Here is a 19,284-nt window from a genome sequence, read left to right as displayed (position 1 = left end):
CATTCAATAACATTCTTTATGCAAAGTAGGCTGTCTGATAAAATTAGAATTACATGCTCTACCAACTAAGATGGCCAGGTACCACTACTGAGAATAATTTTTAAAACTCTAAGTAAAAAGATATATCATGTTCTTTGATAGAAAGACTGAATACATTAAGATTTTAATTCCCCCCAAACTGATTGAAAGATTCAATGGAATCGTAGTCAAAATACCAAAAGAAATTGAAAAGTTGATTCTAAAATTTATAGGGAAGTGTAAATAGCATGAAGATAAAAGATTCAATTTACCAAGAAAATATACCAGTTTTTAAATACATATGTACCATATAAAATATCTTCAAAATATATAAAGCAAAAGTTGATAAACTGACATTGATAAATGCTTCTAATATAGTGGGAAATTTCTTACATGTCCCTTTAAATTATTGAGAAGCCAGGAAAAGCTAGACCTAATTTTGTATAGTGTGTGTGTGTGTGTGTGTGTGTGTGTGTGTGTATGAGAGAGACAGAGCAAGAGGAGAGAGATTTGTATCTAATAAAAGGAGATTATACATTTTCACACACACCAGACATTTTAAAAAATGGATCAGATACCATGCCATAAAGCAAATCTCAACAGATTTCAAGAAGTAAAATCATTGTTAATGGGCTAGTATACATTGTGAAAATTCAAAGGAAAGATAGGCTGTACAATATTTCCGAAACTAATTCAAGTATAGAATTCCTGCCTGTCTCTCCCACTTTTTTTTTTCTTCACAGAATGTGTATTAATATATCCAAGGACTGACTTTCTTAAAGAATTCATCAACACTCCCATAAACATTCTCATTTGTTTTGTTTTGAGGCTTTTTTCTAACCCATTGACCTTTACTCAACAGGCTTTGGAAGCTTGCAAAGATGCTGGCTTGGTGAAATCTCTTGGAGTATCCAATTTTAACCGCAGGCAGCTGGAACTCATCTTGAACAAACCAGGACTCAAATATAAGCCAGTCAGCAACCAGGTATAGTTTGCTAGGAGGTAGGAGGTGAGAGGGGGAGGGTGGGGTGGGCGAAGATTCCAATATTTACTTACCAGGAGAACCCTGGACTGGAAGTCAGAAATCTTGTGGTCACTCTACATATATCTCATCATAAGACCCTGAGAACAAATCTTTTTATTTCTCTCAATTTATGTCTCTTAAAAAAAGAATTTGCAAGTTCAGATCCAGGCAAAAATAATCCAAAAATATTTTTGAGGAAAAGTGATGAGGAAAAGCTAGATGCTAAGATATGCAGCCAGATGCTAAGATATGCAGAGTACTTAAAATTATGTAAGATTAGTGTAAAAACCAACAGATAACCAAATTAATAGAAAATAAGCAATACCTTAAAAACAGGCCCAAGTATAATAAAAACTTAATGTAGAAACGGTAACACAAACTAATGTCAATGGCAAAGAGATGAAATTTTCAGTAAATAGCTTGGAGGAAATGGCTAATTGTATAGAAACAAATACAGATCTTTGCCTCATGTCATACACCTAGTAGCTCTTCAATCAGGAGTTAAAGATGAAACAGGAAGTCACTTGTGAACACTACAAAATGGTTTTAGTTTTCTAGAGCTATAGGTAGAAACAAAGCCATTGGAAAATTATAAAAGAAACTGACATATTTAATAGTATAAAAACAAACTCTAAAAATATTGGAAACAAAGAATAAAAAATGGATAATTATATTTTTAAATATAATAGAAAGGGAGATCATATCCTTATGAATTAAAGCTTAATAAAAATTAATGAAAAAAATTAAAAAATACTAAAACTCCACAGAAAAGTGAGCAAAAGAACTGTGAATAGAAATTCGAGAAGACAAATTTTAAGACTAGTAAACATATAAAAAATGTTCAACTGCGCTAGTAATTACAAGTATTATTTTGTATCGTATATCAAATTAGCAAAGCTTTTATTTTTTAATGTAATGTTCCATATAAGCAAGTGATAAAGTGCTGCTGGCAAGTACAAATTTGTTTGTCCTTACTGGAAAGCTATTTGGCAATAAGTGTCAAGAGCCTTAAAAAATGTTCATAGTCTTATATTCCTAAGAATTTGACCTTGTAAAAAAGAAAATCTGAAAGCCTTTAGGTGTGTTTGTCACAGCACTGTTTATAAAGACCAAAAAAAAAAAAAAAAAAAAAAAATGGAAAGGAAACAACACAAATATGAAAAATTAGGAGAATATTTCAATTATAAAACTCATATAATGTAAAATCTTAATTAAAGATGTTCTTGAATCATTTTTGAGCAAAAGAGCAATGGCCATGATATTAAGGGGGAAAACCAGGACACAAAATGTAGTTCAATATTGATGTGAATATATTATTTAAAGACATGCATAGAAAAAATATTGGAAAGAATGAAAATACTAACTGTAGTTATCTCTGGCTGAGAATTACAAGTGAATTTTGTTTTCTTCTTTATGCTTTTCTATATTTTCCAAGTCTTCTATAGGGCACATATGTTACTTTTATAATCACAACAAAGTACTGTTACCCACTAGTTAAATGGGGATAAAGATACTCTTCACCCTACTTCATAGAACATTAAGAAGCTACATTCAAAAAACGTTTTGGGGATAAATATTCACGTATTGGAGTTATGGTTGACTTGTTTTCTTGATTCATTGGTTTTAGCAACTCAAAACAGTCTTGAGTTCATAACGGAAAGAATGAATTATTACCTATCATAACAATTACCAGCTAAAAGACCGGTGTTGCTGTGTTTAGAAGTATTACTTCCTATGACACTTAAGCCAACACTATACCATGTGCTCTTAAGGAGCCGAGAGCAACAACCCTTGATTTCGTTACTGGTCTCCATCTGTCCCTTTGTTCCTACTCTAACCCTCACTAGCACGTCTCCCTCCTGCACCCTACAAGAATAATATTTTGTTATAAAAGGTTAAAATGATAAATGTTTCTTCTTACAAATATACTAAGAAAGATGGTGATTTTTGACCTCAGAATGAAAAATGGAATAAGAATTGCCAGTGTGTCTCCTCATGCCAAGGAAGAGGAAACTAAATTTCCCATTAGAATAAATCTGAAGTAGAATTTGCAAATTTTTGTATTTTTTCATAAACTTTATGAACAAGGGCCCATAGAATATGATCTTACTCTATACTTGTTCTCAGAGCCTGAGTATTCCAAGCTTCCTTAGTACTATCCATGGTGTCTATCTAAACAAATGTGTCTCCAGGCTCCACCCCTGGCTTAGCCTCTCTGAAAGCCTTCCTGGTGGACAATTGTCATGCAGCATTCTCCCAGCCTAATTCAAAGTAGACTGTGGATCTACCTCAGGCCATTTAATCTCACACACCCGACTCTACTAACAAACGAAGGGAGGGAGGTGGGGAGAACAGTAAGATCTCCAAGTTCTTCAGTTTTTCCTAACCCTATTCATTATGCTGAAGTCATAGATGTTCTGATAGGAATCAATAAATACTTTTTGAGTGACTTAATGAAATGGAAAACCCAACACCAAGTTTTACAGAAAGACACAGGATGGGGGTTAATGTCTTCCTTCACAGGTTTTGTCCAGCTTAACTTCACCATGTGAGATTTTGATATCTGAAGTTCTGTACTACCAAATAGTGTGGTAAAAGCCCCAGACCTGTCAAGACACTGACACGTGACATCAATTTTACATAGTATGCAAGAAAAAGTAAAGACTGCATCTCCATTGGCCCATCCACAAAGGGCTATACCCTGTCTGTAGCAAAGGAGCAAGTGTGCTTAGATATGCTTCTCCTTGGAAATGAGCAAGTTAAAGGGCAATGACGACATCAAGGCACTGTGACAACAGAAACCATTACTACCCCCTACCTTAAACTGGACACCAAGCTGCAGTCCTGACAAAGCCCCTCCTGTAACAGTCCCCAGCATCAGTAATACTTCCTAAGGTGCTAACTTGGTCCTCTCTGCATCATAACATTTTCATTCAACAGTCATTGAGCACCTGCCCTAGGCCAGGCACTTTCCTAGGTTCTAGGCATGCATAAGTGACAAAAGACAGATAAGGCCCTTCTTCTTGGAACACCAGCTGTCTAGTGGGGAGCACACATTAATCAAACAATCACAAAAGTTATCAATAATTAGAAACTGAGATAAACACTCTGAGAAGAAGGAATATGGTTCTCTGTGAATTCATAAGCACTTGGATATTAGTTTATCCACTCCAACCCCCAGCATTTCCCTTACTGGTTGTCCCTTTAGTGATATGCTGTCAAATTTTTACCTGACAACTATCAATCCAAAGATTTATATGCTATTTTAAGTTATGTTGTTGAGTTTCTATGTTAACTCAAAAGCTTTTGTTGAGCAGAAGTTTCTAGTATGTTGCACAACACAACTCTCTGTGTAGTCCCAAGCTTCAGTTCAGTCACAGATCCTAAATGTGCATACCTATCTGTTTTACTTCTAACTGTAATAGCCTTATTACCCATACCTTCTGCCACAAGCCGTATGCGGTCTTTTTAAAAGGGTAGGTTATAAAACTGTTTGATGTGTATGTGAGCACACACATACGTACATACATATATATGCATACATACTTCTACATATTTAATAGGCCAAAGACAAGCAATAGCACACCAATTTGATTAGAAAGGAGTCCTTGTGAGAAAATGAAATGTTGTGTTTGGAATGAGCAGGTGGCCATTAAGTTAAGGAACTCATACTTAGTTTCTAAGCAGTGGAATGATGTGATATACGTGTTTTCGAGAGACCAGTCTACCAATAATAGACAAGATTGGAATTGGAAAATGTAGGGAGCGATGTTGGAAGTCGGAGAGGGTAAAGGAAGGAAACACTAAGAAGTGTGATTCCTGCCTTATTTTAGTCTGTGTGTTACTTTGTAGAATTATTTAAGAAATGTTCCAAGGGGGAGAAACTCCACAAGTGTTTCTTAGGGTAAGGGAACAAGATTATGTCGAGGGAAAAAAAAGTTAATCAAATTAGAGAAAAGAAAGGAGACCCACCACGAAGAAGCCCAGTTTACTTTTTGCCATTTCATAAGCAGCATCTCCTTGTGCCTTCTAGAAATAAAACTTGTCAAATACTCACTATTCCAGACAATGAAGATAATAAATATATGCTTCAATTATTTCAATTCAGCCTTGGTTGATTTTAATTTAAAAAGAAAAAAAAGAATAGGTCAAAAATTATCATGGTGGTTAAGAAGAAACTTTGAGAAGAACTTTCTGACACAGTATTTTTAGTGCAGGAATCTTGCCAGTAAGATACTAAAGATGAACATAGGCCTGCACAGGGTGGTGTAAAGAACTCTTGGCCAAAACGACAAAATTCATCTTTAGATTTCATTTTATACATACTTTACCCCTTGTGAAAATATTCTTAGATGCTTGAGAGCTACAGGGAGAGGGCTTCTGCAACATGTCACTTCTACTTACCAAGACTGTAATCTGAACCTTGAGACTGGTTTTTGTTTTTGTTTTTTTTTTTTTTTTTGGTTACAGAAAATTGTATTTGTGGAATGGTGACTATAAATAATTAAGTCTGTTCCCTCAAAGTTTTAAACTATGATAACTTTACAAAATTGAATTTGTTCCCCACTCACTTACTTTAGAATTATTCCACAGATGGTGACCTCACTAAACTCATTTTAATTAATCTCACCAACAAACAATGTAAACTTCCTTGTTAGGAAAAGTATTTAGCATTTGCCTCATTATCCATAATACTCATAAGTGGGTTTTATTGAAAAACTTTTTAAAAACTGTGTAAAACTGCATTCACTACAAGATTTTAATTTTGTGTTCTGCTTTCCAATGCAACCGTGCAGGTTGAGTGCCATCCATATTTTACCCAGCCAAAACTCTTGAAATTTTGCCAACAACATGATATTGTCATTATTGCATACAGCCCTCTGGGTACCGCTAGGAATCCAAGCTGGTAAGCAATACTGAATGTCTCTTCAGCAGTGTTTCCTTCGGTGTAGAGTATGAGACTAATGTGAATTATTTGATTGGCATAACTATATGGCTCTGTGATTTTAAGAAAGTAAGTTAATCTCTTCAAGCCATTTTCTGTATATACAAGTTGGAGCTAATAAAACCTTCCTCACAAATGTGGTATAAGAATTGATTATACTGGGGCGCCTGGGTGGCTCAGTTGGTTGAGCAACTGCCTTCTGCTCAGGTCACGGTCCTGGAGCCCCGGGATCGAGTCCCGCATCGGGCTCCCAGCTCCATGCGGAGTCTGCTTCTCTCTCTGACCTTCTCGCCTCTCACGTTCTCTCTCACTGTCTCTCTCTCAAATAAATAAATAAAATCTTAAAAAAAAAAAAAGAATTGATTATACTGTATGTATAAAATTACGTAACAGTGCCCAAAATATAGGAAATGTTCAGTAAATGTTAGTTTAGGTATTATTATTTGACAAAGAGTCTCCATGACCATATCCTCAAAATTTAGGATTTTTTGATCTCTGGATTCAAAGGTAGCACTTCTGATGGGATGTGTTCCACAGACTTAAGTAGACATTTTTTACATGAAGATGACTCTAAGAGTTGTATGTAACTCTGTTTCTTCCACTTTGGTCTTCCTGCCTTCCCCTGTGCCTTCTTCCAAGTCAGTTCTCTCTCTGAGACCCATCAAAGAAATACTGTTTACCCTCTGAAAGAGACAGCTCGATCAATTTGCCTCTCTTGATATTCTCATGCTAAAAGCAGCTCTTCACTGAGTGCTTTGCTCCGGGAGAAATTGGTGATTGAGACCTGATGTGTCCTGGTAGGGGACCAGGTGGATGGGGAGGAGACGAGGAGGGTGAGTGAGGATGATGTTCTCATTACTTGAGCTAAATATGATGCAGGTTTTGATTTTTTTTTTCAAGGGTGAATGTATCGTCCCCACCTTTGCTAGAGGATGAACTTCTAAACGCACTGGGAAAAAAGTACAATAAGACAGCAGCTCAAGTTGTTTTACGTTTCAACATCCAGAGAGGAGTGGTTGTTATTCCTAAAAGCTTTAACCCTGAAAGGATCAAAGAAAACTTTCAAGTAAGAGAACTGCTTCTGGGAATGTAGAAAGTGGAATTGTTTGGTTTTTTTGAGAACTTTCTGTTCAGATTAATAAGAAACTTGTAATGCCTTCATATTTTATACCTGCTCCCCAACCCACACTCTGTAGATGTGAATTAACTTTAGCTGAATCTGAGACAGTTCCCAGCACTTTGGGGATTGCTTTACTGCTTGTATATTACCTAGCTCCCTTATGTCTTCTGTTTCCTTACTTAATGACTCTTGGCACTACCTACTCACTTCTCCACCAGCACAGCAGGAATGGAAGGTATAAAATTTGAAATTCATAATAGTAAACCTTCCACCTTCTTAATGTCCCTGGTAAAAGTTAGGGACAAATTTGGAAATTATTGAAAAGGATCGTTTGACTTCAAGAATGTTCATTGCCTTTATTTCCTCTATAAATAATCTGTATCAGCATCATAACTTAGAGGTGAGAAGAAGCCACTAGACAAGGGAGTGATTAGTTTACTCTGCTAGAACTCAAGGTCAAACTTCTAGGTAAATACAGCCATAGAAAAGTACCATGAAAAATTAATTAATTACTCATCAGTTAATAATCTCAAAAAATAAGTTGTTATTGTCTCAATTTATAAGTTTAATAATCTCAGTATTTAATAAGTTTTACTAAATAAAATAAAAAATAAGTAGTTTAATAAGTTTAATAATAATAATCTCAATAAGTAAATTGATAAAGATAAGACAAGATTTATCCCCTCAGGTAGGAAAATAATCAGAATATTGAATGTATATAAAAACAGACACTTTCATATACTCCTGTTAAAGATATAATTGGTATATGATTTGAAGTAGCAGGATGTCACTTCTCCTGATCTATCAAAATTCAAGCCCACATATCCATTTGACCCAACAATCTTGATACTATATTTACACATTCATGCACACATATATGGATATTTACTACAGCATGATTTATTACTTTTTTAAAAAACTGGAAACAATCATTAGTAGAATGTAAAACAAATTATATTTGTACAATGAAATATTATACTATAGCCTTTTTAAAATAATAGAGTGAAAATTGAAGTACTGCCATGGGAAGATATTCATGATACTAGACAATTTATCTTCAGAGTTTTTGCTACTGCATGACAGAATGCAACTCAAACTTACAAAAGGGAGACATGATTTATTGGGCCACATAACTGGGAAGTCCATGGATAAATCAGGCATGACTGGACAGGAGTATTCAAATGATTTATGAAAGGACTGAGTTCCCTTCCTCCCTCTATACTACCTCCACCCAACCTTCTCTGTCTCCACATGGTGACACAACATGTCAACATGACAGCTCTAGGCTAATCTATAACTAATAATCAGTGAAGATGATCACAGGTAAAGGTTCTTATAACAATCTCTATCAATCCTTGATTGTCCCTTTGTGGGGCATGCACCACTCCCAGATTAATCACCGTATCCAGTGAGTACATCCCTAATCCTGTACTAGAAATGGATTCATGTGACAAACAGCCCTACTAGGTGATGGAAGAGAAGTTCATAAAAGGAAAAAGGGGATTCTGTTATTAGCAAAAAGAGGAAAGAATGATACATAGTTATATCACTACTGATAGCATTTTAACATGTAAGAAAATAGCTCTTACCAAAAGGAGTTGACACTGTTTTCAGCCATCTTAAAAGAATAAGATATCTAGATCGCTAATGTGTTAGTTCAACAAAAGTTAAAACAAGTTTTGATGCACCTGAAACAAATATTTTCATGGATTCCAAAGTTTATTATTCAGAAAATGAGAGTGGTTACTAGTGGTCCGTGTAATGGAAGATTAAAGCCTTTGGACTTTATGTTATTTAGTGAATCACAATTTTGTAGTAAAAGTACTATCATTCCTTTAAAAATTTTATTGCAACAATTTCTGTTATAGCCAATATATTTCCATAACCCTAATGATAAGGAAATGGAGTTCAGAGGTTCACATACCACAAGAAAAATATGAAAGAGATACAGATCTACAAGGAAAATGGCAGTGGAAATCACAGCCAATTTTCACTCTATGGGGTTTATATTTGCCCTGTAACCAGAAATTTTGTTGGGTAGTACAACCAAGAATTGACTAAATAGAAAATTATTATCTTTTAGAACTGAGGTAAAGTAATATTTTAAAAGAATGGGAAATAACCACAGAACATAAAGGGAAAAGGGAAAATTAAATATGTTTACAATAAAAGAAGAAAAAGTTACAGAAATAAAAATTATGTAATAAAAAGTTAAATCATAAATTAAAAACAAAAACTATATCAAATTAAAGGTAAGAATGAAGAAAATTAAAAAGCAGGATATTTTTAACATTAAAACAACAAGAAATCAAATTTTACCACCCACCTTCTGCCTTGTTGCCATCACCCACTGACCCCCATTCCTTGAAGTTTTTATCTCTTGATTCACTATCCCTCTCTCTGAAACCACTCCCATCACATTCTTAGTGAATTCAACATGCATATAGATAGTCCTTCCAATAACATGGCCTGATAGTTCTTTAACCTCCTCGCCAACAATGATCTCGTCCTGTATGTTCCAGCTACTAGTTCCCATTGTTATTCCTTGGGAACTGCAGTTACTAATACCTAATAACTCCTTCATACCCCTCAAAAATACCCCTCTCTCTCCTGCATTATCTCTCCACTGCATAACTCCTATCAACATACAAATATGCTGCGATCTCCAGTCTTGGAAGCTATATTCCAGTCTAAACTCATGTTCCTCTACAGCTATTATCCAGTTCTTTCTTTCTGTTTACAGCAAACCCTTAAAGGAGAATTCTATTCTCACTACCTACAAGTCTCTTTCCCCAATTCTCCCTTAAACCCATTGAAACCAAGCTTTCTTGTCAAGTCCACCTTGCTAGATCCTATAATCACGTCTCTGTCCTTGTCTTAGTAGATCTTTCAACAGCATTTAATACAGTTAACACTTTGTCTTTCTTGAGTCTCTACTACAAGAGAAGTAGATTGGGGGGTGGGGGAAGCAGAATATCAGGAACTAAGTTTGTGAGATTCTGAATAAGTGAGTAACTTTGGATAATTTTGGTCATAAAAAAATGATAATAAATCCACATAAAATAAAGAAAAACATTGCATAGAAAGAATGGAGGGAGAATTTGGAAGTTTACCTTAAAATGAAAACTGAAGGGGTGCCTGGGTGGCTCTGTCAGTTGAGTTTGCAGAAAATTATGAAATAATTTTAATTATTTCATATTCAACAAAATTTAAGTTACAATTGTATATGTGTACTAAATCTTAGAAGAAATTTTAAAATATGCTTGACAAAATTATGTGATAACAGAATGTGGCATTCTCTACTTCACAAAGGTTTTTGTAAGTGATCATAAAAAGAATAATTATGGTAAAGTTTCACAGGGCTTCATCTGAAGATTATACATAGTTTGATTTTTTTTCCAAATAACACTCTTTTGATGTATCAACTAGCCTTTAACTGCATCAGATTCCTACCTGAAAAATATTTTGCCTGTAATTAAGGCAAACTAAGATCACTTTCATTGATTTCATGAAATCCTGCATCTTTGCCAAGATTTGCAACTTCACTTTATATTATATATTCACTGAAGACAGAAAATGACTCACCAACACTCAAAAAGTGGACCTAATGTTAAGCAAAAATAAAGTTTGAGTAGGGGTTTATTTTATAAGTCATTGGTCATTCTTGACTTTTTATGTAATGCAGACTTTTGATTCATGACACAATCTCATAAACTCAACAGTTGGATAATAATCAAAGAAAAGCATTCCCTGAAAAGAACACTTGGAAGCAATCCATGGGGGTATGATTAGGTAAATCAGGTTACATCTATACTATGAATGCAGTGATTAAGTTAAAGTCAGTCTATCTATTTTGATAGAAAAGAGTCACTGAGACATATTATGTGAATGAAAGTAAGTTGCAGAATAATAAAGATACGATACAATTATTGTATTTTGCTCTTAGTGTGTTGGATGTTTGGAAGGAATGTTTGGGAAGAAGAAAAATACTGGAGTGGTGGGTAACAAAAGGACCTTTCATTTCTTACTCCATGCATGTCCATATACTTCTGTAGTGTTTTCTTTCTCACAAAAAAGCATATATTTATGTATCACTTATATAATTAAAATTGATAAATATAAATTATTGAAATAAAATTTAAGGGATAGCAAATTAAAACAATGAAATAAGAGAAAATCATTATAAATAAACCAAATGTTAAAAATGTAAATAAGCTAAAATAAAATATTAAAATGTTAATAAAGGACAATTATAAAACCAGAGTATAAAATGTACAAGCTAAGAAAAAATAAAACAATGAAAATGCAATAGAATTAAAAGGTAGAAGATCTATTAAAAATAGTGAAAGAAAAGATTAAGAGGATAAAACAAAGCAAATTAAAAGTTAAAAATATGCATAAGCAAACTTAGAGACTAGGGAATGTTTTTAAAAACAAGTGCACAAAGGCCATAGTCCAAAGTCAAAAGTTTAGCATCTCTCCAGCAACAATAAACAATTCCTCACTCTGGGATTTGTAGATGTCCTGAACATAGGTTATTATAGGTTATTTGGAATGTCCTGCAAGATGGCCCCAGCAGGAGTATCTCAAAGACAAAGAGCAGAACAGAACCCTGACTCTGCATAGGGATATGGCTCCCCAGCACCAGCCTAACTTCTCTCACATTTGCAGATATTCATAATTTTTTTTATTTTTTTACTTATTATTTATTTTTAAATGTATTTATTTAAATTCAATTAACCAACATATAGTACATAATTTACATTCATAAATTTTTTTTTTAAGATTTTTATTTATTTATTTGACAGACAGAGATCACAAGTAGGCAGAGAGGCAGGCAGAAAGAGAAGAGGAAGCAGACTCCCTGCTGAGCAGAGAGCCCAATGCCGGGCTCGATCCCAGAACCCTGGGATCATGACCTGAGCCGAAGGCAGAGGCTTTAACCCACTGAGCCACCCAGGCGCCCCAACATTCATAAATTTTTAACATGAAAACCTTTTATGTGTATGTCACTAATTACAGAGCTTCAACATAAATGAAGAATTAAAACAAAATACCTGACAACTGAAAGAAAAAAACTAACAATTATTTTTTGTATCAATTTTTTATTTACATCCTAATGGGTTAACATACAGTATAATATTGGTTTCAGGGATGCCTGGGTGACTCAGTTGGTTAAGCAGCTGCCTTCGGCTCAGGTCATGATCCCAGTGTCCTGGGATTGAGTCCCACATCAGGCTCCTTGCTCAACAGGGAGCCTGCTTCTCCCTCTGCCTCTGCCTGCCTGCGCTCGCTTTCTTGCTCTCCCTCTCTTTGACAAATAAATAAATAAAATCTTTAAAATATATATATTGGTTTCAGGAGTAGAATTTAGGGACTCATCGCTCATATAACACCCAGTGTTTACTACAAAATGTGCCCTCCTTAATGCCCATCACCCATTTAGCCCATCCCCACCCCCCTCCCGTCCAGCAACTTTGTTCTCTATGGTTAAGAGTCTCTTATGGTTTAGTTCCCTCTCTCTTTAGTTCCCTCTCTCTTTAGTTCCCTCTCTCTTTTTCTTTTCCATCCCCTATACTCATCTATTTTGTTTCTTAAATTCCACATATGAGTAAAATCATTTGGTATTTGTCTTTCTCTAACTTATTTTGCTTTGCACAATATTCTCTAGCTCCATACATGTTATTGCAAATGGAGAGATTTCACCGTTAATTATGGCTGAGTAATATTCCATGGTATATATGTATCACATCTTTTTTTTCCATTCGTCAGCTGGTGGACATATGTGCTCCTTCCATGATTTGGCTATTGTTGATAATCCTGCTGTAAACATCTGTGTGCATATATCCCTTCAAATCACTATTTTTGTATCCTTTAAGTAAATATCTAAGAGTGTGGTTGCTGGATCATAGAGTAATTCTATTTTTAACTTTTTGAGGAAACTCCATTCTGTTTTCCATGGCTGTGTAGAGTGGCTGTACTACCAGCTTGCACTCCCACAAACAGTGTAAGGAGGTTTCCCTTTCTCCTTATTCTTGCCAACACCTGTTGTTTCCTGTGTTGTTAATCTGACAGATATGAAGTGATATCTCATCATGGTTTTTATTTGTATTTCCCTGATGATAGAATGATGTTGAGCATCTTTTCACGTGTCTGTTGGCCATCTGTATGTCTTCTTTGGAAAAATGTTCATTTCTTCTCCCCATTTTTTACCTGGATTATTTGTTTTTTAGGTGTCAAGGCCTTTATATATTTTGGATACTAACCCTCTATCATATATGTCTCTTGCAAATATCTTCCTCCATTGCATAGGCTGCCTTTTAGTTTTGATTGTTTCCTTCAATGTGCAGAAGCCTTTTATCCTGATAAAGTCTAATAGTTCATTTTTTATTTTGTTTCCCTTGCCTCTGGCAACATGTTTCATTTAGAAGTTGCTATGGCCAATGTCAGAAAGGTTACTGCCTGTGTTCTAAGATTTTGATGGTTTCCTGTCTCACACTTAGGTCTTTCATCCATTTTGAATTTGTTTTGTGTTTGGTGTAAGAAACTAGTCCAACAAAACACCATTTGTTAAAGAGATGCTCTTTTTCCATTGGATATTCCTTCCTGTTTTGTTGAAGATTAGTTGACCATATAGTTGTGGGTTCATTTCTGTGTTTTCTATTCTGTTTCATTGATTTATGCATCTATTTTTATGCCAGTACCATACTGTCTTGATTACTACAGCCTTGTAATATAATTTGAAGTCCCGAATTATGATGTTCCTAGCTTTGTTTTTCTTTTTCAAGACTGCTTTGGCTATTTGGGGTCTTTTTTTTTTTTTTTTTAAATATGGGGTCTTTTGTGTTCCATACAAATTTAAGTATTTTTTATTCTAGCTCTGTGAAAAATTGTATATTAATAGGGATTGCATTGAATGTATCGATTGCTTTGGGTGGATTTAACATTTAATAATATTACTTTTTCCAATTCATGAACGTGGAATGTTCTTCCATTTCTTTGTGTCATCTTCAACTTCTTTCCTAAGTGTTCTCTAGTTTTCAGAATACAGTTCTTTTCCTTGTTTGGTTAGGTTTATTCCTAAGTATGGTTTTTGATGCAATTGTAAATGGGATTGATTCCTTGATTTCTCTTTCTGCTGCTTCATTATTGGTGTATAATACTGCAATAGATTTCTGGGGTCCCTGGATGGCTCAGTTGGTTAAGTGGTCAACTCTTGGTTTTGGCTCAGGTCGTGATCTCAGGGTTCTGAGATTGAGCCCTGCGTTGGGTTCCTCACCTAACACAGTCTGCTTATCCCTCTCCCTCTGCTCTTCCCCCACTAACACACTTTCTCTTTTAAATAAAATCTTAAAATAAAATAAAAAGAAAAAAGAAACCTAACAGATTTCTGAACATTGATTTTGTAGCCTGCAACTGTTGAATTTGTGTACCAGTTCTAGCAATATTTTGGTAGAGTCTTTTGGGTTTTCTACACAGAATATCATGTTGTCTGTGAATAGTGAAAGTTTGATATATTCCTTGACAGTTTGGGTGTCTTTTTATTCCTTTTTGTTATCTGATTGCTGAGGCTAGGACTTCCAACACTATGTTAAATAACAGTGATGAGAGTGGACATCCCTGTCTTTGTTCCTAACTGTAGAGGAAAAGCTCTCAGTTTTTCCCCATTGAGGAGGATATTAACTGTGGGGTTTTTGTATATTGCCTTTATGATATTGAGGTGTATGTTCCCTCTATCCCTACTTTGTTGAGGGGTGTTTTTAGGAATGGATGCTGTACTTTGTCAAATGCTTTTTCTGCTTCTATCAAAAGGATCATATGGTTCTTATCCTTTTATTAATATGGTATATCATGCTGATTGATTTGTGAATATGTGAACTACCCTTGCAGTCCAGGAATAAATCCCACTTGGTCATGGTGAATAATTATTTTAAACATGTTCATAAAAAAAAAAAAAAGGAAGGGATGCTTATACATTTTTGAAGGGCTCCTGCTGGCCCCATTCCCTGATCCCAGACCCACTCTCTACCTTCAATAATGTCTTTTACTTCTGTTATTTCAGATCTTTGACTTTTCTCTCACTGAAGAAGAAATGAAGGACATTGAGGCCTTGAATAAAAATGTCCGCTTCGTGGAGTTGCTCATGTGAGTATGGAAGGACCATTCATCAAGTACTGCCCAGTGGTATTAGATTATCCTAGGTCCATAGAAATCACAAGGATAAAGGCCAGTGGGCAGCATGTTCTGAATATTAAACAGGTGCAGGTAAATTACATTTATTCTAGGAAGTTTCTACAAGGTACAAGTTTTATTTAAAAGATTTCTGTCATTTATAACATCCCATGACTTAGGTTAGGGAATGACAGGCTAAATCACTTGATGAGAATTAAGTCATAGTGTACATATACTAATACAAATATAGAACCTACCTAATTTTTCCTAAAAATCAAAGTGATGCACAGTTTAGGGCAAAATTATCAACAAAAAAGAAAGAGACATGGGAGCATAGTAGAAAGAGTACCACATCAGAAGCTAAGAACCTAAGATTTTAGGCAAATGCTTGCCTGTAAGATGTGCAGCTTCTAACCCCACCTATTGGCTGACTTCCCACAAGCAAAACTCCTTACACGCCCTCAAAATGTTGCTAAATTCAGCTAATCAACTGAAGTAGCCCTTTATTCTCTAAATAGTACAGGGCCTTTAAAATAACAAAAGACTACAGTTCATACAGATATGATATTGTATACATATGTATGTATACACTTTTTTTTTCTTTTTTTCATTACTATTTCCAGTTCTTGAAATCACCTGGATAGTAATCTGCTTGTAATCGCTCTACATGAGCATTTGGAAAATGCTCATCAGGGTGGTTCGTACAGTTTGAACACTTATCTTACTGGTCCCCTATTTCTCATGAGTCAGAAAGTACAGTGACTATGCTAATATCAAATTTCTGAACCAATTTCTGAATTAATACAACAGCCTCCTAATGTGAATTTGCCAAGGATAAACATTATTTGGCATCAAAAGGTACCACCTAGCCTTGGGAACAAAAAGGTAAACACAAACACAGACCTAACCAAATACTTATTAGTTAATTAATAGCTCTTGAAGATGAACTATTTCTATTGAATAAATATCATTAAATTAAGAGATAATAAGAGACAGCCAATCCACCAACATACTGTTGTTGTTGTTGTTGTTACGATTTTATTTATTTATTTGACAGAGAGAGAGAGATCACAAGTAGTCAGAGAGGCAGGCAGAGAGGTTGGGTGGCGGGGGGAAGCAAGCTCCCTCAGCAGAGAACCCCATGTGGGGCTCGATCCCAGGAACCTAGGATCATGACCTGAGCTGAAGGCAGAGGCTTAACGCACTGAGCCACCCAGGCACCCCGTTGTTGTTGTTGTTTTACAGTTAGTTGGTGACATTATTTAGTTTGACATATGACATATTTAATACCTAATTCCCACAACACTGGGAAAATAACTCATGAAATAACTAGAAAAATCAGCATGGAGAAACAAATAGTAGGCCACACTGATCAAAACTGAACCATTTAGGGATGCTAGGCCATGATTCTTCTCTGTGTTTCATCCAGTTGATCGTTGACATTGAAGAGCTTTTATTTATTTTATATTTTAACTTAAAGCTCATAGTACTTGCAGAGAGCTGAATCTTAGACATGGTCCATGGCAGGCACAATACACGCCAGTCCTTTTTTATTGATTATTCCATCACTGTTGTTTAAGGGATAGGTTCATTATCATCATCACTACTGTGGAAACTTACTTCACTGATCACCTTTCTAGGTCTCAAATTTTCAGTTATCAGGAGTCCAGTGAGAAGGGCAGGTAATAACTCTGAGAAGAGAGTGGTACTGATGGGTCATAGAAATTTAAAGAGAAATGTTTATGTGGATATTTAATATGGAAGGCAGACTGTGTCCAAACAGCAGAGGAGAAGAAGGAATTGAGAAGATGCATGAAAAACTACAGGCAGGCATTACTCATCTCCTGTGCTCTTTTTCTGAGCAAAGTGTTGAGAGGGACGCAGCCAGCCTTCCAACACACACACACACACACACACACACACACACGCACACACACACACACGTGCACATGCACTTACCCAGGGCTTCAGTAAAAGATGCTGGCTTGAGGGAAAACAGAGGAACAGAGAGGAAATGAATAAGGGGGAGAGAGAGGGGGTCAGTGAAATTGTCAAAGGAGGCTAGTAACACATACAACTGTGCAATGCTTGCAGTGAACTTTTTCCCTTTGGGGACTTGTTTTGACAGGTGGTGTGATCATCCTGAATACCCATTTCATGATGAATACTGACTTCAGAATGCTCCTGAACTGATTTTTCCCTCCCATGAATGTCAGAACCTTGGGCCGGGTAGTTCCCCCAGATGAAGAAATTTTAAAGTTTTACTATCTTTAGATAAAGTGATGATGTTAACACGCTTAAGTTTTGTGCAGAGTAAATGACTTTGGCTTAGGTATATAAAGAAAAAATATGTTTAAATCTGTTGAAATAATTATTTGGAAATTATAAGCTAATATTTTATTAGATCAAGGTCTTCTGGTTTCCAGACCAAAAAAAAAAAAAAACAAAACCCAAAAAACAAAACAAAAAAAAACACTAGGCTTTAGAAAAGATAGCAGAGGCAATATAAAAGACAAATAACTCATGAATGTGAGTCCAGCTATTGGCAGTCTGAGGTCCTTACTTTAGCAGTTAACAGTGCAACAAAGAGGGTGGTAAGCTAGTGCGTGCAAGTGCTGTCAGTGACTTTGATGATTTGGACCATTGACTGTAACACACACACAGCCGAGTTAAGATCCTCACAAGCATTATTAACAAGGAAGTGATTTGCTACACCTTGTGTAAAGAGAAAGAGCTAAGCATAGAAAAGTCTTAAAATAGAGCTAATTAAACACCACAGTGGCCAGCAAAGACATAATGATTTGGTTGTTGTTTGGTTCCATCCAGTGTGTGTTCATTTAGCTTCTGAGAGATGGCTAATTGCTGGTTCTCTCTTGCATGCTTTCAAGGGTCTGAGAATGAACATAACTGGTGAGCTATTTTTCCACTGTCTATCACTCTTGCCCTACTCATCATATATCCACCATTATGTGAAGTAGCTTGAGACAATCAACCGACACAAATAAAACCCTGAATCATTAAAAAAAAAAAAATTCAAAGATGACTATTTTTTAAAATAGCCTCCATGCTGGGAAACCAGAACTCATGACCCTGAAATCAAGACCTGAACTGAAATCAAGAGTCAGATGTTTAACTGACTGAGCCACCCAGGTGCCCCCAAAGATGACTATTTTAAAAGAAGGCATTTAAAAAGGAAGCCAGTCCCGGCTGGCTCACTCGGTGGAACATATGACTCTTAATCTTGGGATTGTGAGTTCAAGCCCTGTGTTGGGTACAGAGATTACTTAAAAATAAAATCTTTTATAAAAAATAAAGTTAAAATTAAAAAGAGACTTCATGAAATTATTATACTTAGGACTTTGAAAGTGTCATTGGAATTTCAAGAAAGTAGCAAGTTTGAAAGAACACTGGTAATTTTACTGTATGTAAATTTTTAATTTTTGAAAAAGAAGGTTATTAGAATTCTGCAATAGAGATATACCAATTGCCAATTCAACTAGAACAATGTGTTTTTTTCATTCATATTAAGTTGCTCTCATGGGGCAAGAGAGTTCGTCAAAAATTTTGTCTTTCCAAGACCAATTGTTTACAGATAACCTTCAGTGACCTGAAAGCATACACTTCTGAGAAATCAGCACTTTAATTCGATCTCTATTCACTGTATCCACTGATTCTAATGTAATGCTGTTCTCTGGAAAATATTTTGTTTACCAGAAATAATAAAGCGTGATGATTTATTGAACCACATGAATGTCCATTTTGTTGCTAAAGGCAGGGAAAGAGAAGAGTCATCTGAATTCAATTCAACTAAAGGACTTTTGATTAAGTTCTTACTGTACATTTAGCATTGGGAAAAGGGAAGAAAAAGGGTATCATAGTATAAGAACAGAAACTTAAGCCGTATTCCCTGTTATCAAACTTCTTCAAAATATTTCAGGAGGCTGGTGTGGAGGAGCGACCATACCTTTCAAACCATTTTTAAAAGACAGGCATTTGGTTTGTCTC

General features: G+C 35.4%; 1 protein-coding gene across 1 annotated transcript in view; it reads left to right on the top strand.

The window, feature by feature from the left end:
• The window catches only part of AKR1D1 (aldo-keto reductase family 1 member D1), a 42,820-nt gene extending 23,794 nt beyond the window's left edge, over nt 1-19,026 (top strand). Inside the window, exons 5-9 of the mRNA XM_032305604.1 lie at nt 881-1,003; nt 5,839-5,948; nt 6,888-7,053; nt 15,170-15,252; nt 17,408-19,026. Of these exons, the coding sequence (XP_032161495.1) occupies nt 881-1,003; nt 5,839-5,948; nt 6,888-7,053; nt 15,170-15,252; nt 17,408-17,450 (525 nt within the window). The 3' untranslated portion in view covers nt 17,451-19,026. The remainder of the gene's footprint in view (nt 1-880; nt 1,004-5,838; nt 5,949-6,887; nt 7,054-15,169; nt 15,253-17,407) is intronic.
• The last annotated feature ends 258 nt before the right edge of the window (nt 19,027-19,284 follow it).

The sequence above is a fragment of the Mustela erminea genome, chromosome 11 (genome assembly GCF_009829155.1).
Source record: "Mustela erminea isolate mMusErm1 chromosome 11, mMusErm1.Pri, whole genome shotgun sequence".
Taxonomy (NCBI): domain Eukaryota; kingdom Metazoa; phylum Chordata; class Mammalia; order Carnivora; family Mustelidae; genus Mustela; species Mustela erminea.
This window is presented reverse-complemented; position numbering and strand designations above follow the sequence as displayed.